The sequence below is a fragment of the Dipteris shenzhenensis genome, chromosome 8 (genome assembly GCF_047967505.1).
Source record: "Dipteris shenzhenensis isolate YYH24624 ecotype China chromosome 8, Dip_SZ_1.0, whole genome shotgun sequence".
NCBI classification, from domain to species: Eukaryota; Viridiplantae; Streptophyta; class Polypodiopsida; order Gleicheniales; family Dipteridaceae; genus Dipteris; species Dipteris shenzhenensis.
In genome coordinates this window covers 6,823,960-6,849,875 of record NC_141603.1, presented here as the reverse complement: position 1 = coordinate 6,849,875, position 25,916 = coordinate 6,823,960, and the positions used below count along the sequence as shown (strand labels likewise).

Sequence of the window (25,916 nt, the reverse complement as noted above, 5' to 3'; positions counted from 1 at the left end):
CTGAATTACTATCTGAAACAGAGGGGCAATCTTGAGCTCATGGTGACCAAGTCCCTGACACTTTTCTGAAAGTACACCCTGTGGCATAGTTGTTCAGGCCATCAGAACACCTTGGGTCGTGAACTCGCATTTGTAATCGCCATAAAGAAAAACACTCAAAAGCAAGCCCTAATCAAACTCATACCTTGCTAATGTTTCCCCCATCAATCATTCTTTATATCCATCTTGCAAGACCTGAATAAGCACGATTGTTACGCTCAACAACCTTTGGTTCTCTACTGACACGCTTTCCAGTTTCTCTCTTTGCCCCTCAGTTCTACCACACCCAACCCTGTCTTTCTAAGCATCCCTTGAACTCAATGCATCTCTTAAAAAGGTAAATATCAAAATGTGCATTGAGACATGATGGATCAGTAAGAGTCCTTAACAATGCTAGGGGTAGCCCAAGAAGAAATGGGAAAACTTGTGCTAGAGACTTTCATGTGATTGTTACTTTCGCCTTGAAAGCTATCATATGACCAACAGGGAACTCTAAAAAGCTCTTTTCTTCCACACTTTATAACAAAGAAAATATATGATACAAGCCAGAAACAAAGTACAATATCCATAACACAGAAAAAATGGTGCTTCGAATCTACTACATGGCCATGTAGATCTCTGCTTGCCAAAAAGAGTACAAGTTTACACAGGAGAGATGCCAAGTAACAGTCCATGATCCATTCAAAATTGCCATCAACAGAAAATTTTATAATACAAAAGATCTAAAAGTGGCATCATTGTTAGTTTTTAAGAGCTAATATATAATCAAACCTACCAGCTCTGCAACCCACAATGTATTTACAGTTGGGCTTGCTACGCCGCTTCATAGACAGCTCCTAAGAAACAGCATAGGCATAAGCTTCATCACGCTGCAAAGAAACGTATCTTAAAAGAGAGAAGGAATGTAAAGTTATCCACCACTGCATTGCATTAAAACCCATTTGCAAAACCATACGAGGAAGTGTCGAGGAACAGAATAGCCTAAAACTAGCATCGTTGCTATTATTTAAGAGTTAATGTATGATCAAGCCTACCAGCTCTATACAACCCACAATGTATGTACAGTTGGGCATGCTGCATGGCCTCATATACAGCTCCTAAGAACACTTACTTCTACAGCATAGGTATAGCCTTCATCACCATCTACTTAGCTGCAAATAAATGTATCTTCAATGAGAGAAGGAACATAAAAGTTATCCACCTCTGCATTGCATTAAAACCCCATTTGCAGAACTATACAAGTGTCAAGGATCTGAAGGCCCTGCCATCTCCTCATCACTGGATTGATACTCATCCTCACTCAGCTCACCGTCACTGCTTTCCTCTGGACGGCTGCCAATATCTTCGGCTTTTGCATATCTTTCACAATATTCTGAACAACAAAATCACAAGGATAATGCTTACAATCCCTTAAAATACTAAAACAGTACACGCATCTACATGACCCCGCACAAAAAAATCATTTAAAATATTTCAAAAGAGAATCACCGTCATAGCATACAGAATGAGAAAGTCAGAACAAGAACTTTATGTAAGGCCCGAGGGTCCCAAAGAAGATAACATATGTTTGCCATAATCTTACACAAACAATTACCTTTCACCTTTTGTTCATATTTCACCTTGTCCCGCATCATAAGTGCTGCAGCTTCACCATTTAATGGATCCGTTGGGTTTGGGTACAACAAAAGCTGTGGAAGAAATACTTCAAAAACATTGATGAGATCTGCATACATCAATCACCCAATTTATATTATCATAAAATTTAGAAACCAAAGACCAAAAAAACACACAACTTTTCTCTTTAGCTCTCTTAATCCGAGAAAGATCTCTTAATCAAAGAACATTGCTTTACCAAACATAGGGCTCCACGTTTGATTGATCACATCCAGACACACAGAGCCAGACCTGCAATTTAAGTTCGCAGACTTCACTAATTAGCCCTGAAATAGTTACTTAACTACACAGGAATTCACAAAGTCACATGTCACCACCATGTAAATATCCTAAGTCAAAGTATAGTTGACCATTTATTTGATCATAATTAAAGAGTTTTAAATGTGTTAAGTATGGTCAAAGAGTTATTTTTAATGGTCAAAGGATTGACTACGGTCAAAGATACTTGACTCTAGTCAAGTAAACCTGACTGCGGTCAGAGAGTGTTGACTTCGGTCAACAAGACTTGGCATGCGCCAAGAGGGTTAACCCCGGTTAACCAAGATGTGCCAACTTCGGTTGGAGAGACTTGGCTATAATTAAGGCGCCTTGACCTTTGGTCAAAGCTCTTTAATTATAATCAAGAGTGTTGACTCCGGTCAACCAGAGAATATATATTTATTTATTTGTATATATATTTGTTTAGATGTGCACATGTGTTCAATGGGGACGCCCACCGTGACTAGGTTTAGTCCACAGTGTGTTATTTGCATGCAAAGCGCTAACAATTAATGGGTACCATGGTGGTGCGCTTTAATTAATTGTTGCAGGTACTAGGAAGGATTATTTTTCCTAAGCGTAATGAGAGCCTGACAAGCATCTAGGAGGCGGTTCGTGTGACCGAGAGCTTTGAAGACTCCAGAATGGCCCTTAGTGGCATGTAATAGGATTTAGTCTAGATTTTAGACAAGTGGCATGTTGCCAATTTGAATGGAGCTTGAAGCTCTTGTAAGAAAAGGGATTATTCACGTTTTGTAATGAGGAGATTTACCAGATAGCTCTACGCTGAACTTCTGTAACAGATTTTCTCTGATGAATAAAGACCTTCGGGGGGGTCCAGCCCGACGTTTTGTCCTGGGCCCTAGTGCATCTTCAGAGAGAGGGAGTGAGGGAGAGCTTAGGAAAGCATAATTTCTGTTATTTATGAGTGGTAATGGCTGTCTCTCACCAACGAGTCGGTTCCATTGGTATCAGAGCGGGATTAAAGGCTTTTTCAAGCCCTTGACGATCGGAGCAGTAGCCTAGGCAAGGATGTGCAAGGCAGCGGAGAGTTTGCTGTAAGTAACAGACAGGGCGTTATTCCGCCTATCAGCAAAAGCTAACGCGAGCCTTGAGTCTTGACGGGACGTTGACGTTGGCTCTTGGTTCTTGCACGGGTATGCCTGGGTAATAGCTGGCCTGACGGGGTGAATAGTCGAAGCTATGGAGAAGGTTCTCGTAGGCATCGACTTTGAGGGAGCGCACGGGCTCCGAATATAACCCTTGACAAATACAATCGACGGACAACGCAGGCTCCATAGAGCTTCTGCTACACAGCGCGATATGATGCGAAAGCTCCTACGGCTGGAATTCGTCGAGGAGTAAACTGACGGAGAATAGGTGGGCTGTGGTGTGCTACGGCCTGTGATAGGCAAGAGTGTGAAGCCTCACGGAAGAGACCAGCTTACCGCCCTTCGAGTGACAGATTAAATTATCGATAAGGTGACGAAGATCGCAGATGTAACCACGAGCCAGCGACGCGCGACGACGATCAGTCCATAACCAAGGTTTGGTACCTTAGGTTCTTGCTGACGTGGCCAGGTGTTCAGCCAGGTGTACACGTGGCACTGACATGGCAGGCTTAACGGGCGCTGATGTGGCAGGCTTAACCGACGCTGACATAGCAGGCTTGACCGACGCTGACATGGCAGCCAGCAGGTCCAGCTGACGTGGCATGCACGTGCTGATGCTGACGTGGCAGATGAGTAGTGGGCTTGATGACATGGCACTGACACATGGCAGACAGCTCAGCAGCTGACGTGGCAGTACACGTGGCTGACAGCGCAGTTGCTGACGTGGCATGCACGTGTGAGATGACCTGACATTCTGACAGGTGACATGGATGCTGACATGGTTGACCAGGGGTTAATCTAACTTAACCTTAGTTAGTGGACTGGTTAGAGGTCCAGTTAGTTGACCCAACCAGACCAGTCTGGTCACTGAAACCAGACTGGCCAGTCTAGTTAGTCCAGTTGCAGACTGACGAGACTAGAACCAGTCAGTCTGGTTAGAGTAACTAGCCAGTTACTCCATCTGGTTACTGTTCTGTATTTTTTTATTTTTATTTTTTTTTTAAAAGAGAACAGTTGCAAAGACTGTTTCTGCTAGTAATTTTCATCTGTTTGTCAGACTTTTACTGTCAGAAAAGCAGCAGAAAAACAGAGAAAGCAGAGAAAACAGAGAAAGTAGATCTCTACTGTCAGAAAATAGCAGAAAAACAGAGGAATCAGAGATTTGCAGAAAAAGAGTATGCATGCCTTTGAGCAGTAAAAAGAGGGAAAAACAGATGCCTTTTGAAGCCATCTGCAGCAGCCAGAAAAGGGCAATATAGTTGTTGATGCTTTGGCAACTGTGTGGGTATATGCCTTGAACTGACAGCCAGTACTGGCATAGATTGTGAATGCAAAACACCTCTTGTTAAGGTACTTTTTCTGTTGGAAAAGCAAAGGTAGTGTGCACCAACTTACCTGCACGGTGTGAGAAATCTGCAGATCTCAGAATATGGATCAATCACCTATCCAGTGGGATTCACAAGATAGGGATGTACATCCAGGACAGAGAAATGTGCCGCAAATTCAACAAGAATTTGAACAGATGGTACGCACTCGTATACAAGAGCTGGAAAATCTCAAAAGGGATCCCAGGGCTCAGCATTTGTTTCAAGCAGAAGCTATGCCTAATCCAGTATATGACGTGCCAATGCCAGAGGCACACTCTCGTGTACAACCTGAGAGAGAGAGATCTCATAGAACTCATAGGAGACGGTCCCATAGTAAAAAGAGATCGAGGCATCATCACCAATCTCCTAGTCCATCACCGTCTACCTCGAGTTCGACTTCTGTGTCTTCTTCTTCCTTATCAGATAAACCATCCAGGAAAAGAAGGAAACACGAGAAGTCTAGAAGAGAAAGTCTTCCAAAGCGACCAAGGAATTTAAAGAGGGAGGAAAATCTGTCAAGTTTATGACCTAGAATGGACAGTATGGTCATACAGACAAAGCATTGCAGTTTATCAGACAGTTTGATGCTGCATTCGGTACAGAAAAATTTTCAGAATCCTCCAAGTTAAGAATGGTCAGTTTACACTTGACAGCAACCGCTAGTGCATAGTGGAGTGCACAAACCACAGATGGGTCAGCCCCAAGGAAGTGGAAGGACTTCAAGAAAGCCTTCTACCAGCAGTTTATGCCTAAACAATTTAGAGACCATGTTCTTCAAGACTGGGACAGCTTACACATGGATGCAGGAGATACAGTGGATGGGTACAACCAAAAGTTTTGGGATGCTTATTTGCAGGTTGCACCTTTCAAAAAGATCTCCAAAGGCACCCAAATGAGGAAGTACAGAGCAGGTCTCACTCCAAGAATTCAGGCAGTAGTGAATGCTTTGGGGGCAAAGAATATTCAAGATCTTATGCATTCAGCTTCAGTAGCGAGTCTTGTGCCGCTACAAGATCCATCTACAGTGCCATCCTTGCATGTAGGACGTGCTGATAAAAAGAAAACTGATTTTCCAAAATCAGAAAAGAAAGAGTATCCCAAGGCTGAAAAGAAAGGATTTCAGCCTCAGAAGCCGAGGGGTACTCAGTTTTCAAAGACTTATAAGGGCAAATCTCTATTTACCCCTGAACAGATAGCGGAATTCCGTTGTCAAAACAGATCACCAAAGTCTGAGATACTTTTTGACTCAGACCAAGCTTTCCGAGAAGCATATGAAATGGGCAAACATGCTGTCAATGTATCATTTTCAGATTGTCCATACTCCAGGAATTCGGAACAGAGTGGCAGATGCCTTGTCCCGAAGACCCCGGGTCAATAATGTAACTATTGCTTATCATCAAGACCTGGAAGGCATGAGGGAGCAATATGCTCATGATTCTGATTTTGGTGAAATTTTACAGCAAATGCAAGAGGGGCAATCCACCAGTCACTATTCCCTGAAAGATGGGTATTTAATGAAAGATGATTGCCTATGCATCACCCAGGAGATGAGGAAAAAGATTTTGGGGCAATGCCATGCACCTCCCTATGCTGGACATAGAGGAATTACAGCAACAACTCTAGCACTAGAGAGGTATTTCTTTTGGCCAGGAATGCGGAAAGATATACATCAGTTTGTTACTGAATGCCTTACGTGTCAGAAAATGAAGTATGATAGACGGAAGGCACCTGGCCTACTTATGCCTCTTCCCGTGCCTCAGGCACCATGGGAAAGTATTACAATGGACTTTATTTTTTATTTGCCGAGATCAAAGTCAGGAAATGATGGGATTTGGACTATCATTGATAGATTCAGCAAGCAAGCTCATTTCATTCCGGTTCGCAAAACCATAAAGGCAGATCATATGGCTAAGTTGTTCATGGCACAGATTTTTAAACATCATGGTATGCCTAAGTCCATTGTTAGTGATCGAGATCCCAGAATGACCAGTCTATTCTGGAGAGCTTTATTTGATAACATGGGGACGAATCTGAATTTTTCTTCTTCTTTCCATCCCCAGACAGATTCCCCAGACAGATGGTCAAAGTGAAGTAGCAAATTCTACCATTTTGGATATGCTGAAATGCTACGTGGGTGACCAAAGTTCAGACTGGGAAAAGTACCTACCGTTAGTAGAGTTTGCTTACAATAATACAGTACATAGCTCTACAGGGAAAGCCCCTTTTGAAGTCATATATGGGAAGGTGATTTTGCCACCTATATTGAGGACTAAAGATGAAATATTTGCAGTTCGCAAAACCATAAAGGCAGATCATATGGCTAAGTTGTTCATGGCACAGATTTTTAAACATCATGGTATGCCTAAGTCCATTGTTAGTGATCGAGATCCCAGAATGACCAGTCTATTCTGGAGAGCTTTATTTGATAACATGGGGACGAATCTGAATTTTTCTTCTTCTTTCCATCCCCAGACAGATGGTCAAAGTGAAGTAGCAAATTCTACCATTTTGGATATGCTGAAATGCTACGTGGGTGACCAAAGTTCAGACTGGGAAAAGTACCTACCGTTAGTAGAGTTTGCTTACAATAATACAGTACATAGCTCTACAGGGAAAGCCCCTTTTGAAGTCATATATGGGAAGGTGATTTTGCCACCTATATTGAGGACTAAAGATGAAATATTTGCAGCTGATCAGTTTGTCAGAGACCTCCAGACAGCTTACAGCCAAGTCCGGACAGCAATTGAAAGGTCTCAAGAGAAACATAAAAGAGCTGCAGATAAGCATAGGAGACAGTTAGATCTCAAGGAAGGGGACTGGGTACTTTTGAGGTTTGAAAAAGCTAGGCTCCGCAAGTTTAAAGGCAAACAGAAAGTGTATGCAAAGTTATCTCCCAGATACTATGGCCCTTTCAGGGGCCCTTTCAGGGTTACAGAAAGAATAAATGAGGTTGCATACAGATTAGCATTGCCAGAGCATTGGAGGATTCACAATGCATTCCATGTGAGTCTTCTAAAGAAATTTCAGGGACCAGAGCCTACAGAACCAATATCAGAGGATCCACCAGAAGTGGATGAGCTGGAGGAAGTCCTTCAGCCAGAGCAAATTGTGTATCATATTGTACGTAAAGGCCCTCAGGGTAAGCAATTTTACAGGTATCTTGTAAAATTCAAGAATTATACGGCATTAGATGCCAAGTGGATGGACGAAGACATGTTATCCGATCATCCACAGCTTTTGGATGTTTACAAGAAAGCTTTTCAGTTGAGGTCAACTGAATAGAAGCCGAGGGGATGTCACCACCATGTAAATATCCTAAGTCAAAGTATAGTTGACCATTTATTTGATCATAATTAAAGAGTTTTAAATGTGTTAATAATGGTCAAAGAGTTATTTTTAATGGTCAAAGGATTGACTACGGTCAAAGATACTTGACTCTAGTCAAGTAAACCTAGCTGCGGTCAGAGAGTGTTGACTTCGGTCAACAAGACTTGGCATGCGCCAAGAGGGTTAACCCCGGTTAACCAAGATGTGCCAACTTCGGTTGGAGAGACTTGGCTATAATTAAGGCAGCTTGACCTTTGGTCAAAGCTCTTTAATTATAATCAAGAGTGTTGACTCCGGTCAACCAGAGAATATATTTATTTATTTATTTGTATATATATTTGTTTGGATGTGCACATGTGTTCAGTGGGGACGCCCACCGTGACTAGGATTAGTCCACAGTGTGTTATTTGCATGCAAAGCGTTAACAATTAATGGGTACCATGGTGGTGCGCTTTAATTAATTGTTGCAGGTACTAGGAAGGTTTATTTTTTCTAAGCGTAATGGGAGCCTGACAAGCATCTAGGAGGCGGTTCGTGTGACCGAGAGCTTTGAAGACTCCAGAATGGCCCTTAGTGGCATGTAATAGGATTTAGTCTAGATTTTAGACAAGTGGCATGTTGCCAATTTGAATGGAGCTTGAAGCTCTTGTAAGAAAAGGGATTATTCACGTTTTGTAATGAGGAGATTTACCAGATAGCTCTACGCTGAACTTCTGTAACAGATTTTCTCTGATGAATAAAGACCTTCGGGGGGGTCCAGCCCGACGTTTTGTCCTGGGCCCTAGTGCATCTTCAGAGAGAGGGAGTGAGGGAGAGCTTAGGAAAGCATAATTTCTGTTATTTATGAGTGGTAATGGCTGTCTCTCACCAACGAGTCGGTTCCATCACACCACCAAATGTATTGATTCCTTGGCAATCTAGTTCATAATTCCTGGGTAACTATTAATAAAGCCACCATTCAGAGAAAAAGTGGCTATAACCTCTAATCATTACATCATCAGCAATCACCCCAATCCGTACCCATGCAAATATTAAATATCTACACCACTAAGGGCCAAGGACTTCATGAGACGTCATCCCATGATGGGTTCCCCTCCCTTAGCATAACCAATGCTCCAATGTGGGATACTTGAACATGGAATAGAGGACTCATAATACAGCTATTGGTTGAAACAAATATATCGTAGTCATTTACCCTGGTTAAAAGCTGTCCTAAAACATCAAAATTCTTTAAATTGTAATGTTTGGAAACAAATTTCTGAATACCCAAGATAGCCATTTGTCATAGGTCTAGTCTTGTGTGGATAGAGTGGACATAAACTGTGCTCAAAGGAGTATATACTAGCTTTAATATACCAAAGATTGCATCAATGAAATATAAGGAGGACCATATCTATATGACACTGTTCCTAATGGCATTCTAGCTTGCTTCAAAAAGTTATGATCTTCTCATGCCTCTTGTCCCCCCCCCACTCCCCAAAAAAAAATCTTGACCCTCTAAAATCACATCCCACTAGTTCTACACATATTATTGCTCTGCTTTTTTATCTAGAGATGCCAATATTCTAGATTTATGCTTCTAAATTGGGATAGATTCTGATAAAACTGGGAATTATGATAGATGCCAAACTAGGCACTTGCATGTAGTTGCACAAAGCCAAACATCCACTCAAGTCTGTACTTCTCGAATTTCATTTTCTGACAGCTGACTTTTGTCCTAAAAACACGTTTTGAAGTACTTCGTTGGGCAATTTAGGGATGTGGAGCGCCCCTAAAGGCAAGTAACACGTGTGGCTTGCATATAGATGCGCTTCAGTCACTGGACACACATGTAGCCCATGCATGTGGACTTCAGCAATTCCCCCTTGCTCCTACCTTTTCCTGTTCATCTATTTCAGTCTCCTCTCTCTATCCCGCACTAATCTCCCAGCTTGTGTTCTACTCAAGAACTCAACCAGCCTGCTTGCTCTCATACGCCCCTAGCCAAGCCATTGCCATTTACCGGCTGCTCCTGTCCACCCTTTGCTATCCCTTATTCAAGGAGTTAACTTTGGATTCGATATCCAGAAGCCTGCTTTCAGCCTTAAGCACATAACTCACTTGTTTCTGCAAGGAGAAAGGCGCTTACTATACTGTTAGCTACTTGCCTTTGCGCCCTCCTCACATCCTTTCATCTCTGTCGAGATTTTGGTCTGCATGGATTGAGAAGCATATATAGCTTACACATGTAATTGGAATGTGTTCTTTCAGAATCGTGTTCTCCTTCTGAATCTCTTTGGGATTCATGCATGTTCTCTTTATATGTATACCTTTGTAAGACCAGAACATATCCAATCGTACAAATTTAGATTTTGTGTTGTTCTGAAGTCCAAAATTCTACAAAAAAATTACAAGAGACAACGAAAGAGAAGCAAAAAGGTAACAAATTTTTTTGAAAAACAGAAGGAAGACATACTTAGCAAGCAAAGCAACACTTATGTCGTCATCAGTACCCAAGCATAAGCAGCTATACTGGGTTTCTAAAGATCCGCGGAGTTTCTTTACCTTGGAATTTTTTACTTTTAATTATGAATCCTCGCATGTACTCTTTCAAATAATTGTCGTATAGTATTGATTATCTTCTTGCATATTTGCAACAGCTTATAAATATCAATACAAATTTTGGAGAAGGAGCTCAGCCCTTCGGTGCTCCTGGACCATATGCACCACCGAGATGCTCAGGTGCTGCAAAATCTATTCCAGCAGATGCAGATGACATAGTGGCAGGTTCTCTTGCTGCAGCAGAGTCAGGAATCCCAGCATCTTCACGATGGGATTTTAAATATCTTATATGGGATCTATTCAAACAAGTACTAGAGTATGTACGCTCCTGGCTGAGTACGTACGAGTCGCAGTTTGCCATCACCAACTCTGCTGACAGCTTCCATGCTACCCTTGTGGAGATGAATATCCGGGGAAAAGCTATTGTTAGACCTTCTACACAGAACCCGGGGTGTTCTTGCTATTGCTCCTTCTGCTGCTACTACCCCTAATCATAGAGCAAGTCTCAATGAAGAGGCTACTAGCTTCTCCTTTCAAGTTCCTTTTGGTTCACACAACAAATACTGAGGATCTTGTTTTATTTTGTTACTACTCTTTTTGTAAGATGCTAGTTCTATCCAGGGACAACTCAGTTTTATTAGCTAAAATCTGATGATATACAAACCATGCATATGTGGCTCAACTGAGAGACATCATTGAGTTTGATTGCTTCTATAGGATAGAAGGTCCTGCGATAAGTAAGAAAGTACCAGGTTAAGGAGGCACCTATAATGTCTCTTTACGTGTTGATGCAACAACGAGCGTTCCAAAAGCTGACCCATTCGATGGACAAGTCTGTTTTCATCCTGATAGGAACATAAGTGCTTATGTGCCTTGGGCAGCAAATCAGATCCAAGCTGCAGGCGATTCATTTACTTCGTAATGGACACCATTGCCTTTGTTGTTGTGAAACTGGACTTGGACGGACCTTCATGCAAGCAAATCATTGTAGCTAATAGATCAAATGCTGAAGATCGAGCTATGGTATGGAGGTCACTTAGTAACGCATTGTCTTGTAGTACATTAAAGTACTTAGAATTTCACGCCCCCGTGACAGGTCGTATCCTAGGGTAGCGCATGCAAGCATAGTGGAACAGTGGTCAAGCGAGCTCCTTGGGGCCTAGAGTCGGCTCCCCTGACAGCCAAAGAGCGCTCGCCAACCTAAGAGGAGCTAATAGCAAGATTCATGAGATCGAGAAGGCCATTCTGGAGGCATGGCAGGAGGGGCTTGGTAGGATCCCAAATCCCACCAAACCTCAACGCTAGTTTGGTCAAATCTCCGGGATGAGAGTTCCTCTCAAAATTTTCTTCTTGTACCAAACGAAGAACATGCCCTCCCCAGATTTCTTCAACATCGACTCGAGTGGGTCACTCCAAATGGAATCAAAGCAAGTGGGACATAGGCTTAGGAATGATGGAATCTTAGACTCGGTGGAGTAACAGAGGATTGGTTGTTTGGAAATAGCTAGACCATTGACCTGAAACTATTCTAGTATGGACAAGATCATTCTCAATGGCACTTTTGATTACGGAAGGACGGACCCTTGTATGAGATGCAACGAGACCAAGCGAGTGGTTCTGGCCATCTAGGGTTCGGCTCCTAGATCAAGTAGCACGGACACTTAGAGTAGATGGCAGAGTTGCATTTCTTCTCCTATGCCACCCGCATTGATAGACGACTTCAATTGGATGCATCAGCTAGATCCCCCTCAGAAGACCAGTAGTCGAGCAACACAGGCCAACATGAGGCCAACAAAGCTGCTTTCTTCTGCTATACCACCCGTATAGGTACTAACTTGAGCAACAGAGACCAACGTGAGGTCATTAAAACGTTTTGGTTCTACCTCTACACTAGCCTTTGTCCGAGGAAAATCTCTTATTTTTTATGACTGGTAGACAATTTTTAAGAGCTTAGTTTCTATGTAGGCACTTACATCCACCAGACACCTCATGGAGAACTCTTCTACCATACTTAGGCCCATGGAGGTCTATCCATAAGACCACATTTGGTACGAAAGAAGGTAAAGGGCGTTTCTCATTGCTACAATGCTAAGGATCTTGAGACAATAGCTCACTACTTGTGGATTGTCTAGCAACTCACAAGATCTGGCAATGCTCTCTTGAGATTGTAGCCAAGATGCAACAAATCCAATGGGAATTCACCTGCGGCATGGCACTTGGTTGAAAGAGGGACAACATGCCTTCATGATGGAGATTGTCTCTCCGGTTATAGAATATGTTCCGTCTCTCACCCACCTGGACGTTCAAGATTTGGTCCCTCCCTCTCGACGAAAACTTGAGTTATTTCCAAAGGACAAGTTTGGGAGATGATGGAAATCATCAATGCCTGGAATATTTGGGTAGTGCATTTTAGTTTAGTGACGATGGGACAACAGCTCACCCTACAACAACCCTCATCAACATATGACATTATATAAGCTATACCCAATGAGCCACTTGGGAGCAAGGTATGGAGGGGCCTAGGAAGACCGCCAAAAGGCAAAAGCGTTGCTACAAGGCATGGCTTGCAATCACTTTTTACATTCTCATGGATCAAGGAATCCACTCGTTGTACAGCCTTCCACAATTAGCCTCACGTTACTTCGCCCAACTCGAGCTGAGACCATGCAAGGTTACCATGGCCAGCTCGGATCGAGACCATGCATGCAAGGTTACCACGACCAGCTCAGATCGAGATCATGCAAGGGTAAATCCACACTAACTCTGAACAGCCAAGCAGCGCGACCACAAGCCACCAAGAAGTGCCAACATAAGCTACGATGGAGAACCAATCAGTAGTAGCAGTTCTATGCGTTTCCATGTCTTGATTCGGAAGGTGCCACATCGCAACCGCATAAGTGCAAAGTTTAGGTGTTTAGATGTAGAGTCCAAACTAGAATGGGATCGCTCTTTTGAGGAAGAAGAGCAACAAGCTGGTCAAATGAGAAATTATTGGCATCACCCCCTGCAACCAACCTCAATGTAGTAGCAAAGCCTTGATATGAATCAGGCAACCCATCAAGGGTATTAGAAACCAGCTGCCAATCAGGCATAATCTCATCAATGTTAGCCAACTGCTCTTTCAAATCCTTCACATTAGTGAGATAGGCATCCATGTTACCACCCTCATCAAGCTTTAAATCTTTCAATTGCATGCGGAGATAGGCAATCCTCGCCTCATTCCGCACCTGATACAAAGATGCAAGCTAATCCCATGCTTGCATAGAGAGCAATCAAGGCATGTGCTTTGGCATCACTACCATCCCACTGAATTTGCTCCTATGAAGGAGGCAAAGCACTTGGAGCACGAGGTGCAGAAGTCCTGGCTGTAGCAGTAGAACCATCACCTGAAGAAGCACAGGCTGCAGGTGTAGCACCAGTAACTATGTGTGTAGGCCTGGCCTCAGAACCTGAAACAATATGCCATAGATTCTTGGCAACCAAAACATGTCCCATCATGTATGGCCACATATTAGTGCCATCAAGCTTGTCATCGGCCCCAATCAGCCCAAACAAATCATCTTTGCCACCAGACACAGTGCTGAAATACAAGGCAAATGCACCAACTAGCAAAGCAAATGAGAGAAAGGCAACCTCTCATAATCAAGTGCCAAAAAACTGCCCAAGCTTCAAAGCTTATGTCTGCAAAAGACTCTGATGTCCCAAGGTGTACCTGTTGCAAGAAAAATCCCCAAAGGCAACACGAGGCCTTCCAAGGCAACACGAGGCCTTTTAAGGCAACACGAGGCCTTTCCAAAATGCAAATGAAGCAAAAATTGGAAAAAGCCAATGCAACAACGGCTTACCCAATGATGAACAGCAGTGACAAGCTCTTAAAGCAAGCAAATGAGGGCTGGAAATGAGAATTACAGCAAAAGAAGTGCTCCCACGAGAAGGAGAGCATGTAGAAATGGAGAGAAAGAGATCCAATGGAGAGAAGCTCGCAGCCCGAGGTAAAGGGATGCCAAATGAAGAGGGAAGGGCTCAAAGAGAAGTCTCCGGATCAATTCAGCAGCTCCAAATGGCTCCAAACTCCGGCACGCAGCTGGAGGCAGCTCCAAAATGCTGGGACGCAGCTCGAGGCAGCTCCAAAATATTGGCACGCACGAGGCAGCTCCAAAATATTGGCACGCAGCTCGAGGCAGCTCCAAAATGCTGGCACGCAGCTCGAGACAGCTTCGAAATGCTGAAATTCTGAGAAATGACTGGCGCGCACACCGAGGCAGCCCGTACTGCAGTGAATGTACTGAAATTCTGACAAACCGGACATAAGTACGGAATTTTCTGACAGGTGTACGAATTTCCGTACAATTTGACGCATATACGGTTTTTTTTTTGACACGTTCGAAATTCCATACAGATGCTGTAAAAGATCGCGTGTGGTCGTTTTTTCCTGCAGCAGGCTGAAAAATGCACCGAAAAACAGTTCCCTTCGCGAGAGTTGCTCCAAAGTGCAGTCTTCTCGCGACAAAATGAGGTTTTTCACGACAGAAGTGCTTGGAAAGGTCTCAAACACTCGTGGGAGTGTGAAAACCAGCAAGACCAGCAAGAATGAGAGCTCCAAAGGCTACCAAACAGCTTGGGAAAGCTGTCAATGGCTGAGGGAATGGATTCCCGACCTGCTCTGATACCAATGTTGGGTGTTGGAAGCAATGGAAGCTCAAAAATGGAAGCACAATGGAGAAAAACGAGATGTTGTAATAGATTGCTGCAAAACTGAAGTGTGGAGGCTCAAGGGAAAGCCAACATAACAAAACCCTAGGGCTAACTGCCCTAACTGGACTAAGTGTCCTAACTGACCTAGATGGTACATAAACTAACTGTACCAATAGTCCTAACTAACTATAACTAGGCCTACAAGGCTCGTACCAAGGTATAAGTAGCATCTATGGATAGCCCATGAGATAGCCTACACCTTGCAGTTTACAGCCTATCTCGTTTGGGTATTCCGTTTGCTGGTTTCTTCCATGGCTGATGCAAGTAATCTCCCTAAGGGGGACCAAAACCCAACCAATTCCAACCAGCCTTCCCGCATGACTGAACGAGACATTGATGGGGACAACCTATGATGTTTATGAGGATCTGGTTACTAAGGAGGCTTTGAACCAATTCCTCGCGGAATTGGATGAAAAGTTTGTGCCCCTGAACTCAAACCATGAGCAGTTGTTCCAGCAACTTATTGCTATGCAGACCCAGCTTCAGACTCTAAGTCACATGGACGCAATGGCTTCTGTCCTTGGCCCGAATATCAACCCAGCTCAATTCTCGAGGGAACAAAAGGATCGAAAGATAGTAGTGGATACTTGGCTTCACAAATGACAGTTCCAATTCAACTTTCACCCCTACCTGCAGGACAAGCGAATACAGTTAGCAGTTGGATACCTAGTTGGAAAGGCTCTTCTCTGGTGAAAAGAATTGAGGCCTCAGCCATCCACTTGGGCAGAGTTCGAAGAAGCTTTTAGAGCTGGGTTTCTTAAAAATAAGGTGATTATGACATCGTGGCCAAGTTCAAGGCCTTGGATATGAGCAAACAGAACCTCATTTTTTAGACCTATCCCCAGAAATTGCGAGACCTATAGACCCGCACTACAAAGATGGATCATGTTACCCTCTTGGGTTTCTTTGTAGAAGGCTTACCCGATTCCTACAAGTTGCAGGTCAAGAACAATAAGAGCTCTAATCACTTTGTGTGCATTTGCGCGAATTTGACCCAGGGCAAGCGAAAATCTGCTAAGGACAGTAACGCTTCTTTCATTCGCTTCAACTTTGAAGGGAAGGACGATGCTTTATTTGAGAGCAACGTGGGCATACACGAGCTGATTGCCCCAAGAGGCCCGCAGCCTCATAAGGATCTCTACCAAAGCTCAAAGGACCACCTACGAAGTCAAAGACAGCCACTCATACTACTTTGACATGTATTTGTGTCAATGTCCTCACACGCCCTCATTCCTGAGGTTGTTCTTTTAATAATTCACTGCTTGGCCCCCATGATCTCTACCGGGCTTATGGAGAGATCCAAGGGACACGGATTCACATTCTTTTTTACCCAAGAAGTTCTCACAACTTTGTTAATCACAAACTTGTGCAAAAGCTATAGCTGACTACGACACCTAGTGATCACACCTACGAGGTGCAACTTCCAACTGGGAAGTAGTTTTGGGATCGCAAGGATCGACTTCATAAACCCCAATCAGGATTCAAGCCTGCAAGGATATTTTGGAGTCCTATGTTATGCACTTGGATCATGTAGACTTATTGTTGAGCATTGAATGGTTTAAAACCCATGATGTCCAATTTCATTGAGAAGCACATACCCTTTCTCTTTTGCATGGGGATACAGAGTGATGTTATACATCCCTTAGAGGGACCTCTTGTAAATGCGATTCAAGTTCATAATATATTACAAACAACTTCTTATGATGTGTTTCGATGTGCTTTGATTCCATTTTCTTTTAATTCAATATTTTCGACCAAATACAACAAATGAGGAGTTGTTAAAGGATTTTAATGATGTATTTCCCGAACAACTGCCAATAGGCTTGCCTCAAGAACGGACAGGAGATCATCGCATAGATTTAGTCCCGGGTTCTCAGCCTATAAGTATACCACCTTATAGGATGAGTCAATTAGAGAAGAACGAGTTAGCTCAACAACTTCAAGAATACTTGAAGTTGAGGTATATAAGCCCAAGCAAATCACCCTGGAGTGCTCCCGTTCTTCTAAGGAAGAACGGCTGGTTCATGGAGAATGTGTGTGGATTATAAAAGATTGAATAAAGTCACAGTTAAGAATAACTATCCTCTCCCTCGTGCTGATGACTTGATACACAGATTGGCTGGAGCAAAGTATTTCACTAAAATTGACTTACGGACTGGCTACCACCAGATTCGTATTTATGTAAAACATATTGAAAGGACAACCATTCGGACCCGATATGGTCATTACAAGTTCCTCGTATTACCTTTTGGATTGACCAATGCTCTCGCAATCTTCCAACAGATGATGAATGACTTGTTCCAAGAGTTCTTAGGCAACTTTGTTGTTGTGTTCTTGGATGATATCTTAGTTTACAGCAAGACTTTAGAGAAACATATTTATATATACCTTTGTAAGACTAGAATATGTCCAATCATACAAATTTAGATTTTTCGTTGTTCTAAAGACCAAAAATCTACACAGAAAATAAAAGAGAAAATGAAAGAGAAACAAAAATAGGTAAACAAAAACTTTTATAAAAAAACAAAAGGAAGACATACTTAGCAAGCAAAGCAACGCTTATGTCGTCATCAGTGCCCAAGCACAAGAAGTTATACTGGGTTTCTAAAAACCCGAGGAGTCTCTTGGGCAAACCCAATGCTTACTAAAGTACATCAAATAAACAAAAGAGAAAGGAAGAAGAAAGGAAGAAGGTGACTAAGCAAAAATAAGCAAGCAAGTCAAGAAACAAATCTTCCAAAACAGGAATAAAATCTCTCTCTCTCTCTCTCTCTCTCTCTCTCTCTCTCTCTCTCTCTCTTATTTAAAACATAAAAAGCTAAATGGACCCTTTACACTTGTGTATCGCTTCCTAAAAGGAGGCAAAATTACATTCCTAACTTAGAAAGCACAAGCATACTCAATCAAACTCTCTTTTGAAACTAAAAGAAAAACGGGCTATTCAACTCTCAGCTTTTTGTTTTCAGCTTATGTTCAATCATTCTAAACATGCCTAAGGCCAATACACCATAGATAAAGGACTTCATATCTAAGATTGTGCGTACTCTTTTCATTGTTTTCCTAGGATTATACCTCTTGTGTGATTGTAAAGTGATCAAATTACTACATTGAGTGATAAAAGACTCCTTAGTTGTACAAAGGCAAGAAAATATATGGAATTGGGAAGAAATGACTCCTTTTGCCAAATCAGAAATGTTTTGAGTCAATGTGAGGCATTTTTATAATGTGTAAACCACTCTATTCAGGTTGTTCAAGTTTACCGTATATATCAACCTCTAATCCTATGGTAGATTGAGAAAGTCTAAGAAAACACAAGAATTGCCTCTTGAAGTGCATTCATTTCACAAGAGTCAGGAGGATAGATTTCTTCTCCAAAAGCACAAGCATCTTTGTACATAAAGTCTTGAAAGTCAGGAGTATCTGGAACAAACAAATCATCTATAAAATGCCTAGCTTGGCTAAGCTTATGTAAAATGATAGGGAAGGTATTGATAGAAATAAGACGTTGCATAAACTCAAATTCATAAGTGAAAAGATAAAAGTTTGCTAAAAAGACTGCACAATTAGTGCCCATGGGGATTCCTATAATTTGTTGAAACAAAGAATCATCTATTGTGATATAAAGATTATCTAAAAGAAAATCTATCCAAGATCAAGCATCTTCAACACTTACTACCTTTGTGCATCTTTTCTTTTTAGAACCGATGTCATGATCTTTATTATGTAGCCACAAAAAGTCAAAGCATAAAGCTGTTTTCTCAACTTTTAGCACTTTGCATGTATCTTTGTCAAATCTCACCTTGAAAACTTCAGCCACTAGCTTTTGATTCTAAACTTCAAGTCTTCTAGCTCAATCTTTGTGTAAAACGTAGTAAAATCAAAGGTTTGAAGGAGAATCGGAAACTCTTTTTCTAAATGCTTCAAGAGGATTTAAAAAATTTTGCAACAGGAATCACTCCTACAGAGTCATTTAAAATCCAGCTTGAGTGCGAAGGAACATCTACCTCCTTTAATAAGTCTCTCCTTTAAAAGAAAATCTATCCAAGATCAAGCATCTTCAACACTTACTACCTTTGTGCATCTTTTCTTTTTAGAACCGATGTCATGATCTTTATTATGTAGCCACAAAAAGTCAAAGCATAAAGCTGTTTTCTCAACTTTTAGCACTTTGCATGTATCTTTGTCAAATCTCACCTTGAAAACTTCAGCCACTAGCTTTTGATTCTAAACTTCAGGTCTTCTAGCTCAATCTTTGTGTAAAGCGTATTAAAATCAAAGGTTTGAAGGAGAATCGGAAACTCTTTTCCTAAATGCTTCAAGAGGATTTAAAAAATTTTGCAACAGGAATCACTCCTACAGAGTCATTTAAAATCCAACTTGAGTGCGAGGGAACATCTACCTCCTTTCATAAGTCTCTCCAAAGTTCATGGACACTAGGCAACATGGCTTTGAAGCAACAGCTTAGCCATTTAGAGACATCCGTTAAAGTAGTCTCACAAGCAACAGCAATAAATCTTGGATTTTTTTGGAGTTTTGTGAAACTTCCAAGCAGCACAAAGAAAAGGGATACTTGGATTGCAAACAAACCCAAAAGGGGAACATACCAATAGACTGAAAGAAGTATTGGGTGCTGAGGATCAGGTAGTTACTCCTCATGAAGTTATAGAGGTCGAAGATTTAACCCTTATACCACACGAGCCAGAGAGTACTCTTGGATTTCGTGAACGTCAAGTTAAAAATAGGATGATCACAGAATACAAGATTAAGTGGAAGGATCGTGTCAAGAAGGACTTTACATGGGAGACATTGACTAACCTTCAGCAAGATTTTCCGAACTTTCTTTTGAACTCAAGAGTAAGTTCTTAGAGGAAGGGGAGTATGTCATATGCATGCATTGTATCTGACATGTGTTTAGGCACACAGGACTAGCTTTGATAGCCTGGGGAGGCTAGGGACTAGGTAGGCAATTCTCACGTTGGGTTGCAAGGGCAACAGATGAGTTAGGGTTCCAGCTACTTTTGGCTAGAGCCTATATAAGGGGCCCAGGGGTTTAGTTTTCATTCACGCAAGTCAAAGCAAGTCTAGCTCTTGCAAACACGCACTTGCCTTCTAGCGTAGCCCGGATTCCCAACGCAATCCTCGGGCCCTATAGGTGCCTTTTGGTGGTATGAGACACCAGTAGGTTGTGGACTAGTTGGATGTAGATGTTCGTGCCAGCAGCCCAGTTTGTGGCTCGAGGGGATGCTCGGATTCTACGGGTCTTGGACCCATGAGCATCACAGTTGGGTGGTGAGCATGCCTGCGTAGTTGTTTGTGCTTGTGTGCAGGTCCAGATTCCCAGGAGCGATCGTGGTCATGCAGTCTATGCCAGGGATTCAGTAATGTTGTCACCTTGCAGGGTCAGCTGTAAAATCTCGAGTTTCTCCATTCAACCATCCTAATGCAAACAAAAGTGCTCCATAATCAATTGCCGGCGAGTCATCTAGACTTTGATGATCTACGCTCCTTTCTTCTCGAAGAGGAATCGGTTCTAGTCTCCAAGGGAAAGCTCAGGATCACTCCAAGTGGCACTCCAGGTGGAGGTAAAGCACTTTTGACAGTGCATAAGAAAAAGCAGAGCAAATGTTATAAATGTTGTAAGAGAAGGCATCTCGCCAAAGATTGTTGGTCCAAAGGCAAAACTAAGGACCAAGCCACATGAGTCTAGCTAGCAAAGCAAGTTTGTGGAGCTATGGCCAGATGAGTTCGGAGTTCATTGTTTGACGTCGCAAAGACTCAAGTTCCCGTTCGTGATGTGTTCATTGGAGGATATAGGTTGTGGTGTGCACCACAGATCATTCTACCGGAAATCATTGAGACTGGCATGGGAAATCACAGCTGAGGACATCTCTTTTGCTGTTCGAGGTGGCATTGTGGTTCGAGGCGGCATTGTGGTTCGAGGAACCAAGCTGTTTGGTGCTCTCTCCAGCAGGCATGCTGCTGGAGGGTCCATGGTTGCACCTTCATCAGCTTGCTTCTTCAGATTATGGTGCTCACCATGAGCTGCAGAGAGGGTATTAGAGTATGTCATCTCATGGTGAGAGGGGGCTTTTATGTGGGTGTGCCCACCGGGGAGAGGCTAGGTTAGGTAGAGGTCTAAGCTGGGATAGGCAGGGTTTAGGGCAAACTGGGCCCCAACCTGATCGTGTCAACCGGTCTGTATAGTCCGGTCAACCCGACCCTAAACTGACCTAGCCAGGGTCGGGTCAGCCAACTGACCTGACCCAACCTGGCTGGTCGGTTCATTGGCCAGCCGACCAGGCTGGCTGGGGACCTATAAAAGCTCCCCTTCACTCTCCACTTAGTGTCTCACACTTGGGCAGTTCTTGGAGAATTCTTGGAGCATTCTCTTCCTCACTTTGTTCAGCCCCTTGGCTGTGGATTGGATCCCTGATCTGGATATGCAGTTGCATTGCCTATCTACTGTCTCTTCTCTCTCTCTCTCTCTCCTCATGCTCCCATACATGCACCACTCTCACAGTTACCACACTCGACCGGCTTTTAAAAAACCTGTTCTGCTGAAAATCCAGTTCTAGGGCCTCATAAACTGGTATACTAAGTGACAAATGAGAAGATTGCATTTTTGGACCAAGTGCAAATTCTTTTTGGATTGCAAGTTATGGCTTGTCGAAGTTTTAAACAAGAAATGGCCCTTGATGATGTGGCAGAGGTTGTTCACGAATGTGTGCCCTTCTCTGTCTCTGGCCCATCTGCTCTGGTGACAATTTCAGCTCGTTAGCCGGAAAGTTCCAGATAAGAGAGAGTCAGCCTAAAAAACATAAGCACGTTGCACATGGTCATTCACACACATTGGCTTCAAGAAGATTTTGAAAACCTGGCCTGGAGAGATTCTCTCTCACTGCAGAGTTTTTTGCTTTATTTGAGCTTTGCTTCAAAAAGTTATCAATCCAATAAATCGATTGCACACAATAGCTGACAGTACTTCCACAAACGACAAGACCCAGCACCAGCTTTCCTGCCAACTCAAGATAAATAGAACTTGGATTGCTCTGCTATCAATCCCATGTTAGAGCAGACTGCCTATTTGGCATCATCCTCTCATGGCTCACATTCTCAGTAAAATCATCCTTTCCGAAAGGAGGATCTGTTATGCTTGAGCCTTGCAGCTTCCATCTGCATACTTATCTCCAATCCTCCAAACAAAGTGCCGCAACTATTATAAATAAAGAATTGCTCACTTATCTTTTAATAGCATTCCATAGACAATTTCCAAGAAATTTATTAAGAAAGACAACTGCCCAAAGTAAAAAGAGGAGCTTCACAAAATTGTCAACTTGCCATGATCCTTTGATCCTTCAAGGATCACTATGGGGATAACGTTACATATGGTGGATCCCCCCCTAGTGAGGGAATGCCATGATTACAATCCTAGCTCGTTCTATATCAACGACCTTTCTAGGACTAATTAGCCCCCAATTAGAACAAAAACCACAAACAGACGGTTGTGTATCTTGCCACTGCTTGTACAGGACATACCACACCATGTATGCATTTCAGCTCTTTTGAGCTGCAGATTGTTACAACTCAAGTGTAAGGGAAGCACTATATTTACAGAGTTTGTCTTCTTGCTTCATAACGTCAATTTGAAATTTTTCATCCAATTAAACATGTATGTTGCACCATAGATTATTTTGCAAATCTTTCCCAGCACAGGGCCTTGATAAAGGTATAAAATCAATCCCCCCCCTGGAGAAAACATTGTAATGTCATTGTTGGGTCCCATAGACTCTGTTTGGCGGGAACAGACAAGAAATAAGAAATCGTTCGTTGTCACCTCTGCCACCCACCTTTGCCACTGCTGCTGCTGCTGCTGCTGCTGCTGCTGCTGCTGCTGCTGCTGCTGCTGCTGGCTCCTCTCTCTCTCTCTCTCTCTCTCTCTCTCTCTCTCTCTCACACACACACACACACTAGAGCAAGGTTCCATCAAGCACATCTTCCCAGAAAGCATACTGAAACACAAAGGTGCCAACCCTTTTACACGTTGAGAGATATAGACTCACATTTCATCAACATTTGGATGAAATATCTTGTTCATAAATCCAATTGACGGAGACTTGTAGGGATATGCATCCGGCAATTCCACCCTAACCTTCCATACACCATGTTCATAAGGACCTGGAAATCGCATAGAAACTGTCAGATCAGTAGAAAGCAATGGAAATTTCCATAAATACATAAGGTAAAAAATCAGAAAACGCCACATAGATATATGTGAAAACTTGCAAAGCATCACATGGCGACTGTGTTACGACAAGAAAATCGCTAGTGCACAAGGAGTACATATGTCTCTTTGAGAAACAAACATCCCCTGCAGCTCCCATCTCTTTAATCTTGCACAACTGGACCAGACAGCATCATAAACGGTGGAAAGGTGATGAGTTATTTGGACGACAAGTAAGCCACATCCTCACCCAAACCTCACCAGAAAAACATAATGAATATGCTGGCAAACATCACGCATCAATAAAATTAGAATAATACAAATCTTCCAAATTCGGAGGGAGGGGGGTTAGAGAAAAAGGCCACCCATAGATTGCCTTCTGGTTCCCAAAGATTCTGAAATCTCTAACCAAAAAAATTGTGAGCAATGGAAATATTAGTGTTTCACGTTAGCTGAATTTCGTCATTGTCTGGGTTCTCCAGCAGGTTACCACGCTTTAGTTTCCTGTTGACACGACGACAAACTCCAAGTTCGCTGATTGTGAGAGTTTTGAAATACAATCCAGTTCATACTAAAAATTGAAGATACTTCATGTAGATTTGTGTGCCAATGTTTTGTGGACTTGCCACGATTTTAACAGCATCTTCATCTAATTACGTGGAGACTTGTGATAGTATCTTCTATCATAAGACAGCTTTCGTTTCTGGATCGACATCAATAATACGCTCAGCATGGGACTATCGTGCAATGCAATACGCAAGAGAGAATGTATGAAAGCTTCCAGAATCTGCAAAGAATTTTCATAGCTTATATTCTCATGGGTAATTTACACAAAAGCGATAAACAAGACGCTGTCAACACATGACGTCGTCTTTTACTGGTACCTATAAACAGACAAATGCAAGAGATGTTCACACCAAAAGACATACTTAACATTTCTGCCAAATGCTGTTACAAAACATTACATCGACGAAGCATCCAGGCATTTTATCAAGCTGCTGCCCCTTCCTGGACAAGAGAAGGTGATCTTCTATATAACCGTAAGCATTCCCCCCGAAAAAAGAGAAATGCGTTTCCCATATGTGATGCTTACAATAGCTTTCTGAAGAAACAAAGGATTGTTATGCAAGCCATTAGAAAAGAAAAGGGCATACTGTCACAAGGTCCGTGAAACTCCACGTAAAACTCATGCATTCCATCGTTCACCATCTCGACTTTATAATCGCTCATCATCCTACAGAAAAATGCGAACCGAAAAAGCCGCGTGCCGTTAAAGGACATATGACAAAAACAGCAAGATCCGCAGCATCTATGGCTCAGTACATTCAGAGAATAGATAAGGAGAGCAAGACTGCCAACGTACAACTTCATGACATCCATCTCCCTTCGTTTACTCGGGGAAGACATGGTGGAGTTGTGGGGCGGATGAGAAAACGATATTGAGGTCAAGATGATGATTCTGAGGCCTGATCGGGCACCCTTTGCTGGTGCGGTTGTCTCTCTCTGTCTATGTCGCTATGTGGCTCCGTCGCGTTCAGGTAATCTACAGGGGCGGTGGAGAAGCAGCAAAAGAGGAGATGTACCGTGCTGAAAAGCAAAGGAAGAGTGGCTATGGAGGCAGGATTCAAGCGAAAAGCTCGCTCTTAGATATGATGATGAGGATGAGGAAGGCGAGGAAACAAGGCAGCAGCAGAATAGGCACACACAAAGGAGACACACACACACACACAATCAAAAGCTTAACATCATGGACATCAATTTTATAATTGATTAGTCTCACCTAAACATCAAATAATTGTTGTTCACCCTTTCTTTACTGTCTCCTCATGGTTATGTGCCACCAACCATTATTAAAACTTCATCCATGCCACACCCATGAACCTTCCCCCTACGAAAACAGGCACATTCGTTGTCACAACTATCTCGAAACTCGAGCTTTTCTCGTGCCTTCACGAAAGAGATATCAGCACGTATCTGTTGGGCACTTCAAAAACGTGGCAAGCTCATTATTCTAACAGCAATAGACACTAGTATTAAGTATGGGAACATGCAAAGGTTCTTACTCATGTCTCATGCTTCAGTGTGCTGGAAGGGAGAAAAAGGTCGCCTTGTATATAGTAATTAATAAAAGCATAGTGGTACACAAAAGCTCATGAGTTTTCATGTACAATAAACATTGAGAGACATGCTGATGTAGAATGACATCAAGCCACCATCAAAGTATCTAATTTTGACCAAACTTACAAGATGTATAAACTTGAGTGTGAGCTAAGTTTCAAGCCTTAACCTAGTATCTTTGTATGTAACCAAGACACTTATAATTATTGTGCATTGGACACTCAATATATTACATGAATGATACTTTAGAATTTTGAATCATGATTGAGTATTGTAGCAAGCAAACGTTCTTAGTTCACTCATAATTTAGTGTGCCAAAAGCAAATATTATACATTCATATGATAAAACAACCCTATTCCACTAAATACTTATTTCTTTCTATTTTAGAGCAAAATTTCTTATGCTATAGCAGGGTATGCCTTAACATAGCATTTAGAAACATGAATGGCATAGTGTTTCTATAGAACTTATAAATTACCATTGTTACCTTTCAATGCATAGAA

The 25,916-nt window shown here is 42.4% G+C and overlaps 1 protein-coding gene across 1 annotated transcript; it reads right to left on the bottom strand.

Moving 5' to 3' along the window:
* Positions 1-1,016: 1,016 nt before the first annotated feature.
* On the bottom strand, positions 1,017-25,010 carry LOC147899033 (ubiquitin-conjugating enzyme E2 5-like). The gene is made up of 6 exons (XM_087377921.1): positions 24,658-25,010; positions 24,449-24,528; positions 23,134-23,248; positions 1,892-1,944; positions 1,634-1,762; positions 1,017-1,411 (listed from the first exon to the last, which is right to left on the bottom strand). The coding sequence occupies exons 1-6, from the start codon at positions 24,699-24,701 to the stop codon at positions 1,284-1,286; spliced, it is 549 nt and encodes a 182-aa protein (XP_087234047.1). The 5' UTR covers positions 24,702-25,010; the 3' UTR covers positions 1,017-1,283.
* Positions 25,011-25,916: the final 906 nt, after the last annotated feature.